The sequence below is a fragment of the Taeniopygia guttata genome, chromosome 17, assembly GCF_048771995.1.
Source record: "Taeniopygia guttata chromosome 17, bTaeGut7.mat, whole genome shotgun sequence".
NCBI classification, from domain to species: domain Eukaryota; kingdom Metazoa; phylum Chordata; class Aves; order Passeriformes; family Estrildidae; genus Taeniopygia; species Taeniopygia guttata.
Genome location: NC_133042.1, coordinates 8,605,965 through 8,624,998, shown reverse-complemented (window position 1 = coordinate 8,624,998; position 19,034 = coordinate 8,605,965). Strand labels below are relative to the sequence as shown.

At 49.4% G+C, this 19,034-nt stretch overlaps 3 protein-coding genes, 1 long non-coding RNA gene and 2 other non-coding genes across 10 annotated transcripts; 1 reads left to right on the top strand and 5 right to left on the bottom strand.

The window, feature by feature from the left end:
- Positions 1–392: 392 nt before the first annotated feature.
- Positions 393–4,385, bottom strand: LOC105760973 (uncharacterized). 4 transcript variants are annotated; one of them, XR_012058498.1, is made up of 4 exons: positions 3,971–4,385; positions 3,050–3,150; positions 1,974–2,056; positions 393–575 (listed from the first exon to the last, which is right to left on the bottom strand). It is a non-coding gene; the product is annotated as an uncharacterized lncRNA (long non-coding RNA). The 4 variants fall into 4 exon arrangements; XR_012058500.1 differs by having other exon boundaries at positions 2,002–2,056; positions 3,971–4,380; XR_012058497.1 differs by having other exon boundaries at positions 393–2,056; positions 3,971–4,350.
- On the bottom strand, positions 1,783–1,917 carry LOC115497598 (small nucleolar RNA SNORA17). The gene has a single exon (XR_003963162.2). It is a non-coding gene; the product is annotated as a small nucleolar RNA SNORA17 (small nucleolar RNA).
- LOC115497597 (small nucleolar RNA SNORA17) lies at positions 2,738–2,871 on the bottom strand. The gene has a single exon (XR_003963160.1). It is a non-coding gene; the product is annotated as a small nucleolar RNA SNORA17 (small nucleolar RNA).
- Positions 4,386–4,860: 475 nt separating the features above from the next.
- MRPS2 (mitochondrial ribosomal protein S2) lies at positions 4,861–6,551 on the bottom strand. The gene is made up of 4 exons (XM_030286403.4): positions 6,418–6,551; positions 6,267–6,338; positions 6,010–6,139; positions 4,861–5,717 (listed from the first exon to the last, which is right to left on the bottom strand). Exons 1-4 carry the CDS (start codon positions 6,443–6,445, stop codon positions 5,174–5,176), a joined length of 774 nt encoding a protein of 257 aa, XP_030142263.4. The 5' UTR covers positions 6,446–6,551; the 3' UTR covers positions 4,861–5,173.
- Positions 6,552–6,587: 36 nt separating this feature from the next.
- On the top strand, positions 6,588–7,450 carry PIERCE1 (piercer of microtubule wall 1). The gene is made up of 3 exons (XM_030286404.4): positions 6,588–6,722; positions 6,788–6,866; positions 7,017–7,450. Exons 1-3 carry the CDS (start codon positions 6,658–6,660, stop codon positions 7,215–7,217), a joined length of 345 nt encoding a protein of 114 aa, XP_030142264.3. The 5' UTR covers positions 6,588–6,657; the 3' UTR covers positions 7,218–7,450.
- A 170-nt stretch (positions 7,451–7,620) lies between these two features.
- On the bottom strand, positions 7,621–18,563 carry PPP1R26 (protein phosphatase 1 regulatory subunit 26). 2 transcript variants are annotated; one of them, XM_030286402.4, is made up of 3 exons: positions 18,316–18,563; positions 11,858–15,871; positions 7,621–8,085 (listed from the first exon to the last, which is right to left on the bottom strand). In XM_030286402.4, exons 2-3 carry the CDS (start codon positions 15,808–15,810, stop codon positions 8,043–8,045), a joined length of 3,996 nt encoding a protein of 1,331 aa, XP_030142262.4. In that variant the 5' UTR covers positions 15,811–15,871; positions 18,316–18,563; the 3' UTR covers positions 7,621–8,042. The 2 variants fall into 2 exon arrangements, with proteins under 2 accessions (XP_030142262.4, XP_012433729.5); XM_012578275.5 differs by lacking the exon at positions 7,621–8,085 and adding an exon at positions 9,665–11,514.
- Positions 18,564–19,034: the final 471 nt, after the last annotated feature.

Here is a 19,034-nt window from a genome sequence, read left to right as displayed (position 1 = left end):
GACCTGGCCCTGACAGTTTAATTGAAATAAAGACACTTGTGACAAAGCTGGCCCTGCACACGCCCAGGAATTCTGCTCATCACTAACAAAAAGCACAAAGTGCTTTTTACAGTTTACAAACCACACCGGGATACAGGAGAGAAATGAGTCAAGGCAAAGCTGTTTTACACTCAGAATTCCTCCAGATTCCTCACAGGAGATGGAAAAAAAGCCAGGACACTCCAAGACTGACAGTCTGATCTCACTGGATCCCCTCTGTGCCCAAGGGGATGGAGGTAAAACCTTTTCATTGCTTTAAAACAACCCTAAATTCTCATATCCACAAAGTCTTACATCCTAGAATGGTTAAAAAATAGCATTACTTGGGGTGCTACAAACACACAGCATAATCCTTTCAGTCTTGTAGGTGGCATCTTTATTTAGAGTTTTTTTTTTTTTAATTTAAATCCTTCTTAACCACGTAGAGAAAACACAGATGATCAAGTTTTAGGAATCTCCAAACCATCAGACGTGGATGCTGCCAGCCAGTTCTCAGTTGCCACATTTGTCAGACATTCTGCAGCTCAAGGCATAATCTGCAAATAAAAAAATAAGGGCAAGATGTCAGAAAAGTTGAAAAACAGGCAAGAAAAGGGAGCAATTAAGTCAATACTAATGAGCCATCCAGACTCTGCTGCCCTCACTGGCTTTGGGTTGTCCCAAGATTTTTCATATCCCAGAGGAAATAAAGATGAAATATAAAATGAAACCACATTTTAAAGCTGTTATCAGGGTTCACAAGGAAACTTGTAGACAGGGATTTCCTTCAGTCCAGAAGGACATGGCACAAATTTAGGAGAAGCTCTTTGGCATGGCATCAGAAGGGTTTTGGAAAAACATCTGGCTGGGGGAGTTTAGGAAAGGGATAATTTAAGAGCAGGATAGCTGGAGCCTGCTCTGGGTTATTCCATCACTCTAAAAATCCAAGGTGAGTTTGCCAACCTCGGTGCAGAGCCAAGCTATTAATAGTGCAGAGAAAAAAAAAAATCTGGGCTTTTTCCAGCTTTTACAGCCATGACATAAACCAGTCCTTGATGATGAAGGGCTGTGCTATGTGCAGAGAGATTTTTAATTTCTCTCTAAGCCACTTTCATGCAAAACATTCACGTTTTCCACAGCTGAGAGCCAGTTTTTCCTTCGGTAAAGCAATATCCATGGGCCAGGAGTGCTGTAAATGTTTCAGTAAATGCCACCAGGGAAATGTTCATGGTTCTGCTGTGCCTCACACAGGGAAGTTCTAAAGAGACACTCATTAGCACTCAGTGCCCACGCAGGACCCCTGGTGTGAGGAAAGCCTGATGAAAAACCCAAACACGGACTGCAGGGTTAAAAGAAGTCAAGAAATTTAAATAAAAGAGCCACATCCTCAAGCATAACCACATCCCCACAACCTTATTAAGATTCTCTTCCAAAGCCAGTGACTGTTGCCAATTAAAGGTTCTTTTTGCACCACTGAGGCCCCTTTGGCCGTGTAATGGCCATTTAATGAGGTTTCCCATTTGGCAGTGCCACAGTTACTCACTGCAAAGCTCAGGGTCACAATCTCTGCGTGCCCAGAGCTGCTCTTGCTGTTTCTGCTGTCCCTCAAGAAGGGACAGTGACACACAGCACCAATTGCACACAGGGACACCTGTGCACAGAGCCTGGAGCAAGCTGGGACAGCAGGTGATGAAGAGAAGGACTGAAGGACAGTGTCCATCCTCCACCATTCCCCACCAAAGGCAAGAGGGCAGGGAAAGAACAAGTGTCAGGTTGTTGAGCAATCCTGAGAGCTCACAGGGCTCAGAGCACCAGGGAAGACCTCGCCTGTTGCTGTCTGCCACCAAAAGACACAGCCATGGCACTGCGGCCACGCCTGCAACACGGAGCTGGGGCAGGGGCTGGCACTGCCAGCGCTGCAGCTCACCTGAGCTGGGCTGGGGCTGGCAGCTCACCTGAGCTGGGGCTGGCACTGCAGCTCACCTGAGCTGGGGCTGGCACTGCAGCTCACCTGGGCTCAGCTCCTCCAGGTCCACCTCTGGAAAAGGAGGAAAACACAAGGACAGCCTTCAGCCACACACCCCAAAGCCTGGTTAAACTGCTTCACTGCCAGCAGGAATTTGTAAGGAATAAATTCACAGCATGTACGTGGCAGGCACATTCTTCTCTCTCTCAGGGTTTTTTCATACAGGAGCACAGAGGGAAAGAGAAAATAAATTCTGTTTCTGCTCCTTGATTTTCCCATGTGGAATGTGTTTGGAGAATTGTTTACCTGGGGTGACTGCTTGATTAAATTCTAGTAAGGATTGTTTGAGCCTGATGGCTGGATTCTCAAGAAGTCGTAAGTTGTAGTTAGTTAGATATCATAGTTACAAAATTAGGTTTGTATTTTTAATATCTCCTTTAAATAGTGTATTAATGTATTATAGTATAGTTATAATAAAAACATCGTTCAGCCTTCTGAACTAAAGTCAGGCATCATCATTGCTTCCCACCAGGTTCACCTACAGTTACAATACACAGAAATATTCTTATTTTCTGATAGGATGAAGCCCCAGTGTTGCCGCGTGGTTTTACAGATCACTTCCACTTATTCTTCTGTAACACCCCACAGGACCAGAACCCCACGTGCAGAACCTCCCCTCCTGGAACACCCAGACCTCACAGCCCAGGCAGCTCAGGGTTGGTTTTTCCCCAGTTTCCCTTCAGGCTGATGAAGGATGTCAGGCTATCAATCACTCTGAGTGCCCACGGGGTGCAGAACAAACGAGCGTAGAACATAGCCTGGGTCTCTCTTGCCACTCTTTGACACAAAGATGCCACAGCAGCCATCTCTGCAACGCCAGTGGCAGCCTGGGGGGAAGGAATAACCCCAGAACACTGAAAAAACTCAATTATGGGTGCATGTCCATCCCTGGAAGTGCTCCAGGCCAGGCTGGATGCAGGGAGAATGGAAGGAGCTTCTTCCAACCCAAACCACTCCATGATTCTGTTGTATTTAGAAGGAGATTTAATCACCTACTCCACTTACAGTTAGGAAGGTGGCTGAAGCTTGCTCGGACAGCCTTTTTCTGAAGATCACCCTTCATTTCTGAACTCACACCATCCTGGTCACTTCATTTTTTTTGCAGACTGAAGAAAGAAAAACAAAGGCAAAATGCTGTTAATAATCACCTAATAGCCTTTTTTTTTTCCGTGAAACACGCTATTTAACTGAAAACCAGAAAATTACAATAGTTAAAATAAAAGTATCTACTTAAGATTCATGTTAGCTACTAAAATATTTGAGAACATTTTCCTGAAAACCTGAAAGCCCTAAATTTTCTTCCCCTTTTTCAGTAGAGTATATAAAAAAAATATACATCTGCGTATGCTTTCTATTACAGATATATATCTCTATATATATATTATATGTATTTTAATATATATATTTACATACCTATAAAAATTATATACCTTAAAATATATTCGGTTCACAATATCACAATATATAATCAATACATCACAAAATTACATCACAATATATAATCAATATATATAAATTATATCAATATGTATCAATACATTAATATGGCATTAATATGTTAATGTATTGATTATAGAGAAATATTTTGTTATTTTTTATATATTATTAGTACCATATTAATGTATTGGTTCTATATTAGTACCATAATGTATTGATTATAGATATATTATTAGTATCATTAAAGTATTGATTACAGGTAAATATTTTGTTATATTATCTTATATAGTATTATTACCATATTACTGTATTTATTATAGATATATTATTAGTACCATAATAAAGTCTTGATTATAGATAATATTTGCTGCTAGCGCATTCCCCGATCTGCGGGATTTGCAGCGCACGTGGCAGCTCCGGGAGCCCGGAGAGCCCCGGGGCCGCTCGGGGCCGGCGGGGCCGAGGGCTCAGAGCCGCTCCCGGCCTCACCTCGCCCGTGTTCCCCCGCCACAGCCGCTCGGGGCCGGCGGGGCTGAGGGCTCAGAGCCGCTCCCGGCCTCACCTCGCCCGTGTTCCCCCGCCACAGCCGCTCGGGGCCGCGGCTCCGGCCCTGAGGGAGCCTCGCCACAACATGGCGGGTGAAGGGGAAGGCGCAGTGCGGCGCCGCCGCCTCAACCAGCACCGGTGTCCTGCGCATGAGGGACGCAGGGCTTCCCGCTGGCCCCGCCGGGAGAGGCTGAGGCCGGTCCCGGTCCCGGTTTTGGTTCCGTTCCCGGTCCCGCTGAGGCAGCCGAGGAGCTCCGCTCCCGCCGCCCCGCGACCGCCAAAAGGGCGGGGCCGTCCGCGCCTCACGCTTATATAGTGCGAGAATGGCCGCGCATGCGCGCCGCTCTGCCGCCCGCGAGCGCCCCTGGCGGGCGGGAGGACCCAGAGCCGGGAGGGGACACAGGAGGGGACAGGGGACATGGACTGGGACACGGTACAAGACAGGGAATGGGACACGGGACAAGGGGACATGGGATGTGACATGGGACACAGGATGGGACGGGGACAGGACACGGGATAGGACATGTGACGGGGGACACACAGACCCCTGCCCAGGACTGCTCTAGGGCTTCCCACACAGACATGAGGCTGTAAGGGATGGATATTCCTTTTTTTAGCTGCTCCTGGAGTCCCCCATGTCCCATGGCGGCAAAGATTGGGCTCCCAGTGTATCCTGGGACAAAGTGGGGACCCTCTGACCCCCACTGGACCCTGTCACCCTGTATCAGCCACGCTGAAATGTCCCCAGCTTGGGGACAAGCTTTCCCTCCCATTGCTGTGACTGCCCTGGCCAGACTCCGCACCCCATTCCATTGGGAAAACCCCAAGAAGGATCAGGGGGATAAATCCCTTTATTTGCCAAGAACAGACACAAGACACAAGTGGTTTCAGGTGAGATCATCAGCTCAGGAAAGCCACAGGACAGCGGCACCTCCCTGCAACAGTGACAAACTCAAGGACAGGCGCAGGGGCTGGCCTGGCTCCGTTTTCCCTTGCGTTGCTCTGGACAATCTTTCGGAGCTAGAGCCCCTGGGTGGCTGTGCCCGCCGTGGGGACACCGTGCACAGGACTGGGGTCCCCTCCCCGGGCAGCCAGCTGTGCTGGATGCAGAACCGGAGCAGAGGCACCCAGCCCATCCCCAGGGCTCTAATTGCCCTCAGCTTTTCTCTGCAGCTCCTCGACGGCCTCACTCTGCCGCCTCTTGTCCTTGGCACGGATGATGGTCATCCTGAAGAGCTTGCAGTAGAGCTCCATGGCCGCGGGGCTGTCGTCATTGCCGGGGACGGGGTAGCTGATCAAACACGGGTTGCAGTTCGTGTCCACCACCCCAACCGTGGGGATGTTCATCTTGGCCGCGTCGCGGATGGCCACGTGCGGCTCGAAGACGTTGTTGAGGGTGCTGAGGAAGATGAGGAGGTCGGGCAGGCGCACGCCGGGGCCGAACAGGATGTGGGCGTTGGTGAGGAGCCCGCCCTGCCAGTAGCGGGTGTGCGCGTACTCCCCGCACGCCCGTGCCGTGCTCTCGACCAGGTGGCAGAACTGGCGCCGGCGGCTGACGAACAGGATGATGCCCCCGCGGTAAGCCACGTGGGCCGTGAAGTTGAGGGCCAGCTGCAGGTGCTGCATGGTCTGATCCAGGTCGATGATGTCCTGATCCAGGCGGCAGCCGAAGATGTAGGGCTCCATGAACCTGCGGGGGCACAGGGAGGGCGGCACGGGGGACACGGGGATGGGTGTGCGGGCATCGAGCGTTTCTGGATGTGGGGGCCCCACAGGAACCAGCCCACGCTCCTGCTCCTGGCTGACAGCAGAGGTGTTCTCTGCAGAACGGTGTCTGGCCTGCTGTCACACCCTCTCAGTGCCCACAGCGGGGGGATCCCCGTACCCTGCCCCGTGCTTAGGCTCAGACCAATCCAGCAGATGTGGTCCAGGGAAGCATTTCTGATGTCAACAAGCACTGGAGCACGAAAAGCATCACTCACCTGTGCCGACATCCCTTTTTGTGGCCCAGGTGCACCCGAGCATCAAAGAGATCTTTCAGGGTGAAGAGCTCCTTCACGCTGAAGAAGTCGGGGTGGCTGAGAGGCTCGGTCAGCAGCTTGTCATCGTCAGCTGAGAGAGAAGAACAAACACTCCCTGATTTAGCGGGGACAAGCCGGGACTGCACAGGTGCTGCGAGGTGACAGCGCACGGGCACCGCTCAAAGCCCGGGGTGCCAGGCGTGCCCGGCAGCACTCACCGCGGGGCCGGCTGCCTGCCGGGACCGGGACCGGGACCGGGGCCGGGACGGTGCTGTAGAGCCGCGGGGCCGCTGCGGGACAGAAACACGCGGGTCACACGGGCGGGCCGGGGCGCTCCGGGCCGGGCCGGGTCGCGGTCCCGCCGCTCACCTGCCCGCAGGAGCCGCGGCACCGCCATGCTCCGGGCACGGAGACGGAGATGGAGGAGACGGAGATGGAGGAGACGGAGGAGGAGGAGATGGAGGGGAGAGGGGAAGGTCAGCGGCGCTTTCCGGTTCCTGCGGGCGCGGCGCTCCCTGGGGGCGGTTGCGGTCGCTCCCCGCCCTCCGCGTTTGGTCGCCGGGTAACGCTCGGTCCCCGCGGCTCGGCCCGGCTCGGCTCGGCTCCGCCATGGCCCAGCCCAGCTCGGGGGTGCCCCGGCGCTTCGAGGAGCTGATGCTGTACCGCGGCTACGGGTGAGCGCAGCGCCGGGCGGGGCGCCGCTGCCCGCTGCCCGCGCTAGCTGTGCTCTCCCCCGCAGGCAGCCGCCGGCTCACCCCCGCTTCCGCACCGCCAACCAGAGCTACGGCAGCAGAGCCCCCACGGTGCACGAACTGCCGGTACGAGCCCCCCCGGCGGATGGGGACACTGCCCCGACCCGCCTCCGTGCCGCTGCACCCGGCCAGGCTTGGCAGTGCTGTCGGTGTTGGCGTTGGAAACATCCCTACCCACCCCACCCTACCCTCGTGTACCTTTTCTCGGCCCCGCAGAGCTCCTTCCACATCCTCCCGCACAAGTTTTCGGATCATCTGGGCAGGATCGGCATGTGCAGGAGCGGCGGCCTGAACACGTCCATGGAGAAGAGTCACTGCACCGGCCCCGACACCTTCATCACCGCCTACGAGCACCGGGACTTCCACCCCAGCTACAACCCCAGCGGCCCCTCGCACTGCAGGGACCAGCCCCTCTAGGCAGCCAACCCTCCTCGGTACCAACTGCACCCACCAGATGTTATTAGGGGTAATAGATGGAAGATTTAACGTGGTTCAGTTTCAGGTAGCTCATGTGAGGCGTTTTACCAGCAGCATATAAATACTAGGACAACATAAATTCTGTTTTTATCCCTTTATCCCCTTCTCTGTCACTAATGATCCTTTACACTTTTGCTTTATGTACTACATGTCATTAAAAATTAAGATCTAAACTGCCTCTCTGCTATTTAATGAATAATCAGGCTGGTATAATAATAATAGTAATAATCCAGAGGTATTCGTTAACTCTTTGGATTTCTTGTAGAAAGTTCACATTTCTTCTCTCTCCAAACTACAAACTTTTAAGAAATTATTCAAATTAATCAAAAAGAAGATTTTAAAAAAGTTTTATTGGAACAACTGTAGGTACAGGCAAAGAAACTGCATCACTTGGATAGTGAGTGCACTGAAAGAACACCTGAACATTTTTGGCTTAAAAGAGACTTTTAAAGAGAAACTACTCTGCCTGTTTATGGATAAGAAACAGTCCCACCTTATAGGTGTAACAGAACATTAAAAATTAGCATAATATTATTCAAACTGTTTGCTAAAAATATAAATAATAAGTGGAACATTATGTCCAAACACCACTGCAACTGACATTCTTCACATGTCAGACACATTCCCTGACACACCAAAAACAATAAATTTGAACAGGTAAAAAAACTGAGCTGAATAGGCCTGGAAAATTAACATTTCAAAGATTTAACATCTGAAAATAAATAAGCAACTCTCTTCCATTTGCTGTGATCCTCGTATCAGACTCTAGGCAATACCTGGAGCTTCTTTAGAACCTCCCTTTCTGCTCCTGAAATGAGAAAATAACAAAGTGCTTAATCAATAGAAATAGTTGTGACAATGTTACATAAGTTTTTATCCACAGATTTTTCTGCAGGTGGCATAATTTAGGGATAAGGCTGCCTCTTAAAAATATTAACAGAGTGGATTCTGTCACATATTTTCCCACTCCATCTGAAAACACCCACCTCTTCTTTCTTGCCTCAATTTCTTCCCTTTTAATTTTGTTCTTCAAACCAATTCCTTTGAGGAGTTTGGCATGCAGTGTGTCTAAATGTTCAGAAGTTACACCAAATACACTTTTTGTAAAAGAAATACCTGTACAAATTCAAAATACCATCCTAAAAATGACTCATTTTTACCACACAGATTGATCTACCTGAAACAATCTCTTTCTACTCTATTTTGAAAGGAAGATTTTCACATTTGCAGATAAAATTATGTGAGGCTGAGTTACCACCAACTGAAGGGATAAAAAATTAAAAAGCTTTACATTAATAAAAGAAATGGGGGCAGGGGTGTTGTGCTCCTGCCTTGTATAAAGAGCACCTACATGTCAAAACACGTTCCTAAAATAGCAGCAAAGAACTGGGAATCAAAAATTAAAGGAGTCCTTGCTGCCCCTTGAGGATCCTTGAAGATTGTTCCCAAAACACCCAAAACCAGTCACTGGGGTAAAAAATGAAGCAATAAACCTCTTTTCAGATTTATCTGACAGCTGTGGTACTGCAGCCAGGATCTGTAACTCACCAGAGCCAAAATAAAAAAACACCAAGTGGTTTAAGCACTTAGTATCTAAATTAACAAGTTTTGTGCTCTGACTGGAAAGTAAAATTAGCATGGTGCATTTTTTTTAAATATGAACCAGCACTCATTAAAAACAAGGTAACTTCACAAGCTTTAGAAGAGCTGGGGTTGTGGTTCCTTGTATCTACTGCAATAATTATAATTAATTGGTGTCTCAGGAGGGTGGGAGTAATGAGAACAGGAATTTTCTGGGCAGTCCCCAGAGCTGGCACTGGAGTGACAGGGCCAGCAGGGCTGTGCCCACTCTGTGCCCTCCCTGGGGCTCACATGGGACTATGAACAGCAAATAAAATCTGCTTTTGGAACTGCTTTTATGAAGATTCAGCCTTGAGAGCTTCGTGCTGCAGTCCTAACCTTGGTACCACGTGTGGGAATTTATTGCTGCTCAAGATAATACTTTTTCCTGCTCAGCCTTTAGTGACGTGTAAGGGATTTCTTATTGCTGCCAAGCCACCAGACTTCTCTTTTCTGAGCAGGCAATGAGAACTGGGCCAGGATGAGGACACTGCCACTGGAGCCCTTCAGTTCAGAGATGCTCCTTGACACACATTCAATCACACAAAGATTCCACTTCCTAACCACAAACACCAGGAAAGAAAACTCTTGGGCTTCTGCTACCACGAGCACCATTCTCCCAAAAGCCACCCCTTTGTATTTTGTAAATTCTCCTCCTTTTTTTTGTTAGAAAGAATTAATGACATCCTCAGTCAGGAGGGAAGAAGAGGGAACACAGAAATTATTACTCACTCAAGATGATGACACAAACCATAGGAACACTCCAGTTGCACGGTCCATGGGCAGAACCCCATTTATTAAACATTAGAAACTCAGCAATGTACACCAGTTCCTATATACAAATCAAGTTCATCAATTAAAATAAAAAAGTGCTGTTTGAAATCAGTTTTATTTAAAGCACAAGGTAACTGGAATTGCATTTTAACTGGGAGTGGGTCAGGTACTGAGGACACAGACACAGCAACAGGGGCACGAGACACCTTTGAAGTCTTAATGTGGATTTACTGAAAACTTTTGAGAAGAAACATTCAGCTTTTTATACAAACAGTACAGAGTGCTTCCAACATCTCTAGGAAAATTAAGTATACACTTTAATCCTTTTAAAGCAAGGTACTTGGAAAACTTCTAGTTTAAAATACCAGCCTATTGACCTATTCCAAACAAAAGGCTCAAATCCTGCAATGGAATCAAGGCAGAGCAAAAGATAAACCTGTGAAGAGAGAGTGCAGGCACTGAGCTAAGGAAAAACCACTTTTCCAAGGAATCCTACCACAAAATGGAGATGATTTAACACAGTGACCTTTAAACAACCTGGCCAGCCAACCCCAGGGCTACAAAAAGGTGGCTGGACAGTCAGAAATGCCAAGTGAGCACTAGGAACATGTTTCAAACGTGGCTGCACGACAGCATGAACACACCAAGGATGTTTATTTCTCTACATGCCACAGTTACTACTCTATGCTACACCGTATTTTGCCCACATTCTGCATCACACCAGGGACACCACGGGATTCTGGATCCAGTCTTGGCTGCTTTTGCTCCAGTTTGCAAGTTTAAGGCCAGCCTGGAGGAAGACTCCTGAAGTGACTGAGAAACAGAGTGATGCTAAGTGGTGGTTGGGCTGAGAAGTTCTGCAGAAGAGCAGACAAAGAGAATATCAGATCAATTCACAGGGACAAGATGTGAGAACAAACTCCTCCAAGGACTTCACAACACAAAAATGAAAATGAAAGAGCCAACAGCTCCAATTTACACCTTTTGAATTTGCAGCGAAACCAGTGTGGGGGCACTTTTTTGTGTGTGTGATGTGAATGTGCTACTTCAATCCCGTTGAAAGTCAGTACAAATAAAAAGATAGTAGTGAAAATTTGCTTTATTCTGGCTGCTGGAAACGGAGGCAGAGAAAGAGCCTGAAGAAAGAACAGTGCTGAAAATATCCGTGGCTGAAAAAATCCGTTTGTGTTGTGACTTCCTACAGCAAACTCAGCTTTGCTTTATTGCACCAAAATTGTCCGTGAAAAGTTCACAGAAATGTAACATTTTAAAAACCACTTCTGAAAAAGGAAAGTTAAGGGCACTCAGTTCCAGAAGTTCATTCAGGAAACCAAAAGCCATCTCTGGGTAACTGCAGGGCATCAAAATGAGAGAGTTGAGAATAATGTGGAATTTTTTGAGCCTTACAGATCCAACAATACAGAAATCCAGGGAAATGCAGGGAAATCCACAGAAATCCAGGGAAATCATGTTGTCTGAACAGACACACTCCTTCACTTGTCTTGGACTGCAATTGTGCTTGGAATCATCTGCTAGCAGGAGGTTCTGGGCGTATAAAAGGACTTTGAGCAGCTGCTGAGATCACTCTGCAGACAAAGCCATCCACTTGATTGACCTGAATTTGCATTTTTATCTTCCAGGCTGGATCTCCACACCCACAGCTGAGTTCTGCTCAGGGACCTCACCCCACAGTCCTCAGGGTGGGAAAACTGAGCTCCAGCAAAAGCCAGCCCGCAGGATTGTCCTGAGGCAGCTCAGATCATCGGCATTGCTATCCAAGGCTGGGCTTTCCTAGGATCTCTGAACAGGTTCCCAAATAAATTCCGTGCGCAAACAGGTTTCCCTTCGAGAGACAATTAGAGGCCTCATAATTTAAAGTGTGATTAGCCAATATCTTATCTACAGTAACTACAGCATCCTGTAGGAATGCAAGCCCTAAAAATCATTATAAAAAATATTTCCTTAGAGCACTTTAAATAATTTACAAAATTCTACAAAAGCTATGAATGTATATCCGTGATATCCCTGTTAAATAGAATTATTTTCACATTAGTGTGTGTATGATATACAGGTATCAGCATCTCCCACTGCCTCTCCTTTCCTGTCTCAAGCTTTATCAAGATAATTATAATCACAGTTATTTTATAAAAAGATTGCTAGTGTAAAAATAAAAAAAAAGTACTTACATATTTGAAACCTTTTTTTCCAAGAGGGAACCTGAGCAGTCCCCTGCAGGTAGGTCAGTAAATTTTGCACAGGTTTTGGTTAAAAATTCCTGCCCTTGGTGTACTTCACTAGCAGCTTCCCTGTTCTGCAGGACAGGTATTTTTCCTTCCATTTTGGAGCTGGACACCTGAATTTCTCCCTGCCTGTCAACTTTTTCTTCCTTAATGCACATCTGCACACTGTGATCTGCACATGTTCCTCCACTATTATGCACTGCTGCTGCTGTCACATTGAATTCCTGCCTTGGGCAAGCTAAACTTGGATCTGGCCTCTTGTCCAGCTGGTTATTCCCTCCCTTACTGTCCTCCTGAGCACTCTGCTGAGCTGGCTCTCTGCTGGCTTTATCTGCTTTTCCCACACTGCTCTCAGGGTGTGGGGGATCTGCAGTGGAGTCAGCCCAGTTGTCTCGCTGGATATCTCCTTCCTTGATCCACATCTGGGTGTTCTCAGCTCTGGAGGTTCCTCTGCAAACCTTATCAGCTTTTCCTGCTGCCACACTCTGTTCCTGTGAGGGAAGGCTGGAGTGGGACTGATCCCCTGGAACCTCAGCCTTCCTGCAACCCCCAGCTGCCTCTTGGAGACACTCAGCTCCTGCACAGCTTTCTGCTACATGGGGACTCACCCCTCCCACAATGAGTTTCTGAGAAGAACTGGCTTCTTCTATTGCTGGTGTAATTTCCCCACTAAATTTGCCTTTTGGCAAGGGGTTTAGTACATCTGTGTCCTGGGAAGATGCCTCCATTCCCAAGGCACTGCTCTGCCTGAGCAAACACTCTGCTTTTTGCTTTTTGTTCAAAAGCATTGATTTCTTCCTGTCCCGGGCATATTTCAGACCTGCAATAAATTTACTTGAGATTTTTAGTTGGAAGGTATTCTTCCTTTTAGATCTGGGCTTTGCATTCATGACTTTTCTCACTTTACATCCTTCATTTCTGCTGGGTTTTGGGGGCTCTGTGTTACGGACATTCCTTTTACCTGTTGCACTCCCAGGTAACTCCTCAGCAGCACCACCTCTGACCCCCCCCAGTCCTTGCTTAGCTTTTGACTGAGCAGTAGTAGGAACATTCTCTGCAGAGGAAGCACATTTTCCACTGCCAGCTAACATTGCACTTTTCCCTTCTGTTCTCTGAGAGTTCTTCACCTCCTCAGTTTGCTGAGCTACCTCAGTCTTTTTACTCTGACCCAGCACGAGGTCGATCTCATTTTCCACCGGCTGCTGCTTTGCTTTTCCTTTATTACCACTTTGTTTGGTTGCTCTAAGTAGGTCCAGACTTGCATCACCTTTCTGCATCTCTGAACTGCTTGCAGAGTCTTTAGCCTTTTCTGCCAAAAACCTCCTGATTTCCTGCTCGATGCTGTCATCGCTGTCCACTGAGCTGCTGTCACTGGCATCTGACACAGCTGGGAAAGCACATTTTCTATTTTTAGCCCCCCGCTGGTTTGAAACTGGTTTATGTTTATTGCCTTTTTTATGCTGTAAGTTCAACTTCAGGTTTTTCACGGTTTCTGGCTTGTCATTGGGAAGTTTGATGTTATCTGGAGGGTTCCTGACTGCATTCTCCTTCACAGCTTTCCTAGGTTTTGTGAGGCAGCTTTTCAGCACTGAGGGATTTTTACATTTCCACTCATTTTGTTGGAGGCCACTGAACTCATCCAGCAGCTGAGTTTCTGTCTCAGTGAATCTGACTTTCTTCTTGCACTGAGATTTCTGGTCCTTGGATTTCTTCTTTAACTTCCTTTTAGACCGTAACAGGTCCTTGATAGCAGAATCCAGGTCCTCATCACTGTCCAGAGAGCTGCTCTCATCACCCGACCCCTCCCTCTCTGGGGTTTGGATGGGGTTTTTTGTAGGTTTTCTTGTGCTGCTTGGAACCTGCAGAAAAGGATTTGCAGAGTCCAAGGCCACACATCTGCTGCCATCAGAGCCAGACGATTTGGGAGGCATCAGCTGCTGCTGCCTCGAGTCTTTGTGACTCTGTGCATCCCGGAGTTCTGCGGGGCTGCTCAGGGCATGCTCCTCTGGGAGTACTGGGAATTTGGAACAGTTACCTGGCTGGGAAAGTCCTGGCTCCAGCTGTTCAGGTAGTTTTGACCCACCTTGTTTTGCTGTTCTGCCTTCCTTTTTAAGTCTCCTTTTCCGACTCAGGGATAATTTCAGTGTTTTGGGCAGAGCAGGCTCAAGGGTCTCAGTGAGGTTGTTTGGATCAGAAGGCAAAGGCATGTGCATGGAGCGTGACAGGCTGGGAGGTTTTGTTCCAAGGTTTTCTGACTGTGCTTTCAGAGCCAAAAAAGCCCTGATTTCTTGCTCTATGCTGTCATCACTGTCCACAAGGCTGCTGTCACTTTCACAACGGGAGGACGAGAGAAGCTGGGGAGAAAAGAAGGAGTCTGCAGTGAGGGATTTACTGTCACTTCCCATTTGGGATGGCATGATTGTTTTGGAAATATCCAGGATAGCTTCTGCACACATGAGTTCTGCAGATGTGTCTGCTCTGCAAGAGGCCTGCAATGTGAGCTCACAAGCAGTAATCTTGTTTTCTGGAAGTGCAAAATGTCTGGCTTTTTTCAGTGGTTTAAACAGCTTATTAAAGTCATTGCTGGTGCTTTCTAATCCCGTTGACTTGGAATTAACTTCTTTTCTCTTGTTGCTTACAGGGTTTTTATGGATTTCTGGTGAGGCACTTTTTGTGGAGCTAATTGTCAGGCTGGCAGAAATGTCTGCCATACCCTTTGGATCAAATGGTTCCCTCTGCAAAGGGACACAGTTTGCTGCATGACCTGCCTCCTTCCTGATTTTCTCCAGCTGGTAAAGCTGAATGGCTTCTTCGATGCCATCATCGCTGCTTGAGTCAGATGTGTGCATGCTCTCCTTGATGAGTGCTTCCCTTGGCTCCCAGTAATGAGCTCCACTTCCCTCATTCTGCTCTACAAGCCAAGGCTGGCTGGCAGTGGCCATTTCTAGATATGCTTGGTTCACCTGGCTGAAATCACTGGGCTCTGCTTGGATTTTTGACTGCAAACACTTGGACTGGGCACTGGATTTCTGCAGCTTGGGATGGTGTCTCAGGAGCAGTGCATTACAACCTTGCTTTATAGCACCACAGTTTGCTCTGTTTGTTGCTTCTTTGTTGCATTTCAGGACAGACCTCACACGGGAATCCTTTTTATCCTCCTCGGTAACACATTTGCTAATTTCTTGCTGCTTCTTTTCGTTCAGGAACTGCACTATTTCAGCTTGTATGCTCTGATCAAAGGAGTCATCGCTGCTGATGCTCTGAGGGGAAGCAGGCTGAAGCCTTTTCCCAATTCCCAGGTGGTCAGACAGGTACTCTTCAGAGAGCATCTCTGCTTTAAATTTCACAGGGAGGAGGTTACTCGCCACTTTGTTCTGGGAGAACTCTCTCTTAAACCTTTTGTCTCTGCTCAAGTTTTCAGAACGCTCTGCATTCCTTGGCAACGACTGGGCACTTTTGCTTTTTGTTTTCAAGTACTCTTGGATGGCTTCCTCTATACCTCGGTCCACAGAATCGTCGCTGTCAGAATCGAGCAGCAGAGTCCCAAACTCTACATTCCCTTCTACTTGGCTGCCATCAGAATCCTCAGGGCACCCACACTGGGTGTACTGAGGATGCTTCCGCAGCAGCGTGGTGCTGGATGTGACTCTGGTACTGGTGCCTTTTCCTCCCTTCTGTTTTTTCTGCATAACACAGCCACACTCATTGTTCATACCCAGGGCAGGCTCTTGGCTTTGCAGGTTGTTTATGATCATCTGAACTTTGGCGCTCACGGAGGTTCTGGTGACGTTGCTGTCGGATTCAGGGAAGCAAACGGGGTATCTACAATTCCTTGCTGGTCCAAAGGACTCCCATTTTGTCTGAAGAGCTACCAGAGGAGGAGCATCCATAAGGAACATTCTAGCAGACCACAGCAAAGTTCACAATGGAACAGATTTTCAGACGGGTCTCTCCTCCATCCTAAAACAAATTAAAAAAGGAAAATATTTATTAAGCGTCTGCCTTCTAGAAATTCCATGTAATAATCCTGGTAATATAAACTGTAAATTATTAACACTCAGAACTACTGTGCCAGATAATCACAGGAATTACTCCTCAACATCACTTGAACATAACCCAATTCAGGTAATTCACTTTTGAAACTCTTCCTGTGCTTTCCAGTCCTTTTTGCATGTGCTCCTAAATAATGATGCACTGCCCAGACCCACAAGGACCCACTGTGATGGGATCCAGTGCACTGGTGTGTGCAATCCCCTTTGCACTCAGGCTGTCTGAATATTTTTGCAGAAAAATTTGTGGCGGGAGAGAAAGTACAATTTTAAGGAATTCCTTCATAGTGGGAGTGGAGAACCCAGCAAAATACTCTGCTCGCTGTTTCCTTTGGCACTACTGCCCTTTTTAAGGACCATGCAGCTCAGCTTTCCAGCTTTCCAAGGAAAGCAGCACTGGCTGTGTCCACATGGTGCAGGATGGGTGGATGTGGAGAAACCTGGACCATCATCTGGGATGGTGGGACATAAACCAACCCCTCCTCAGAGAGCAGAGTACTCACACAATATCCCAAAACAGCTTTTGCTAGATCTGACTTGGCATTAAACACACACAGCTGAGGGACTTGGGGCAGCTGAGAGAGAAGGAAAGGGAACTTATTTCTTCCTGAAACACACTCTACAGCAATAACCCCGAGACATCAGTCATCCGGCCTCACTGCAGGATAAAAGCTCTTGGCAAACACAGATCTTGGGGAGTGCATAAAAGCAGGATGAAGATTAGGAACTATTCTTTGTGTTCCAGTAGAAACCGCAGACAGAACGAAGCTTTGGTTTATGGAAGAGTGGAAAAAGCCACCCACAAAACTCCAGTTAACACCCCAAAGAGTTCACCACCTGCACATAGTCCCATGAGGGTCGAAGGCTTCACCTGCAGCATCATTTGGTAGGATCAAGGGTGACAGTAATTCCCAAAAACTACTGCAGCTTGGTGGCTCTTCAAGCCCAGGCTCCACGCAAGCATAGTGAGTCCCAACTGCAGTGGCACTGGACTCTGCCAACGCACAGGGACACAATCTTCCCTCTGAAACCTCCCTAACCTTGCACTTGTCAATTATTCTCTAGTTCTAGTTTCAAATTAAACAGTGGTATTAAATATTTTAAAGGATTAGTGACTCTAAACTCTTTAAAACTTGTATTTATTTACTGAGAGTAAGATAACAGACAACCAGGGAAGAAAATTCATCACTCTTCGCTTGGGCAAATATAAATTAAAAACATTTTTCCTTGTAATAAGCAGCTAAGGATCAAAAAGACAGAAATTAGGATACCTCATTACCTTGAAGCAATGCAATTAACACACTTTAGCTCCCAGCTTCATTAAAAAATAAAACCCCAACGTTTTTCCTATTAACCTATTTCCACAGTTTTCTGAGGGCCAGGTGCCTTCACTATCCCACACTTGGACTGGGGGTCCTGCACGAATTATAAGGGATTGGGGTGAATTTTTGTGTCTGGGCACCCATGGAGACCGTGAGGGGACACCTGGGTGCTGCCTGAGGGGGGACGTGAGGGGACAGTCACCCAGGGGATATTCACAGAGGGTGTGAGGGGACATGAGGGGACATGAGGGGACATGTAGTGAGGGTGCGAGGGGACATGAGGGGACATGCACTGAGGGTGTGAAGGGACATGAGGGGACATGCAGTGAGGGTGTGAGGGGATGCAGTGAGGGTGTGAAGGGACATGAGGGGACATGCACTGAGGGTGTGAAGGGACATGAGGGGACACCCGCCAGGGGCAGTACCCATACAGGATCTGAGGGGAAATGAAGGCACACACACCCAGGAGGAGCGGGTTACCCTGTGTAACTCTGCGAGGGGAAATGAGGGGACACCCACAGGAGCTGCATGAGGGGACATTATGGGACTCCCACACAGCGAGTAACTACAGAGACTGTGTAAAGGGACATGAGGGGATGCTAGCACAGGGGATACCTACAGCAGATGTGTGAAGGGACACCAACCCCGGGGGGCACCCACAGAGGGTGCATGAGGGGACATGAAGCGCCATCAACCCCGGGGGGCACCCACAGAGGCTCCGTGAAAGGACATGAGGGTACCCCCAGCTCGGGGGTTACCCACAGAGGCTCCGTGAAGGGACACGAGGGTACCCGCAGCTCGGGGCGCACCCCGGAGAGGCTGTGACGGGTCCCCCACCCTCGGGGGCCGCCTGCAGCCGCCGCCCGCGGGACGCCCGCGGGGCGCCGCGCCCGCTGCCCGCGGCCGGCCGGGCCCTGCCCGCGCCGCCATGGCTCCCCCTTCCCGCCTTCCGCCGCCCCGGACCCGGGCCCGGGCCTCCCTCAGCCGCCGGCTCCTCGGCGGGGCCCGGCCGCGCCCCCCGCCCGCCGCTCACCTGCCGAGAGGAGGCCGACAGGGGCGAACGGGGGTCGGCGGCGGCCGGGCCGGGCTGTCGGCTCCGCCGGGCTCCGCTCCGCCGCTGCCCGCCGCGCTGGTGCAGGGGCGGGCGGCGCTTCCTTCCCTGCCCCCGGGGAGCGGGAGGCATGCGCCGCAGGGCTCCGGCGGGGAGGCGGGGAGGGAGCGCACCGGGCCGGGGCACAAAGGCAGCGGCGGCCCCGGAGCCGGCGCGGAGCGGAGGGAAAGAGGGAGGGAGGGCGGCGGCAGCCCGGTAACGATCGTAACGGAAGGGCCGCCGGGGGAAGGGGCACCGCGGCTTCCTGCAGCAGCCCCGCGGGCAGGGCCGGGCTCCGAGCCGCGTCCCGGCGCGGACCGGGAAAACGGCAGCGGAAAGAAGGCGATTGTGTTCGGCTCCTGTCGCAGAGCGGGGGATGATCCACCCGCTCCCTTCGGGGCGCCAGACTGGGGGAAACTCAAAATATCGGCAGGGTGCAACACTTGGCTGTCCCAAGTGCAAAGTTTGGGGTGCAGAACGAGAAGTGAGGTGCAGAGAGGCAGCTGCTTTCAGCCGCTGAAGCGGTCGGTGCTGGGGCTCCTGGAGCTGTTGGGTTGTTGGAGGTTTCACATAGCGAAACAGCAAAGTTTTAGTGCTCTAATTCATCCCTGTTTTGTTGGCAAGCGGGTTTTCCCCGAAGATACACTGCCAACCCTGTGCTA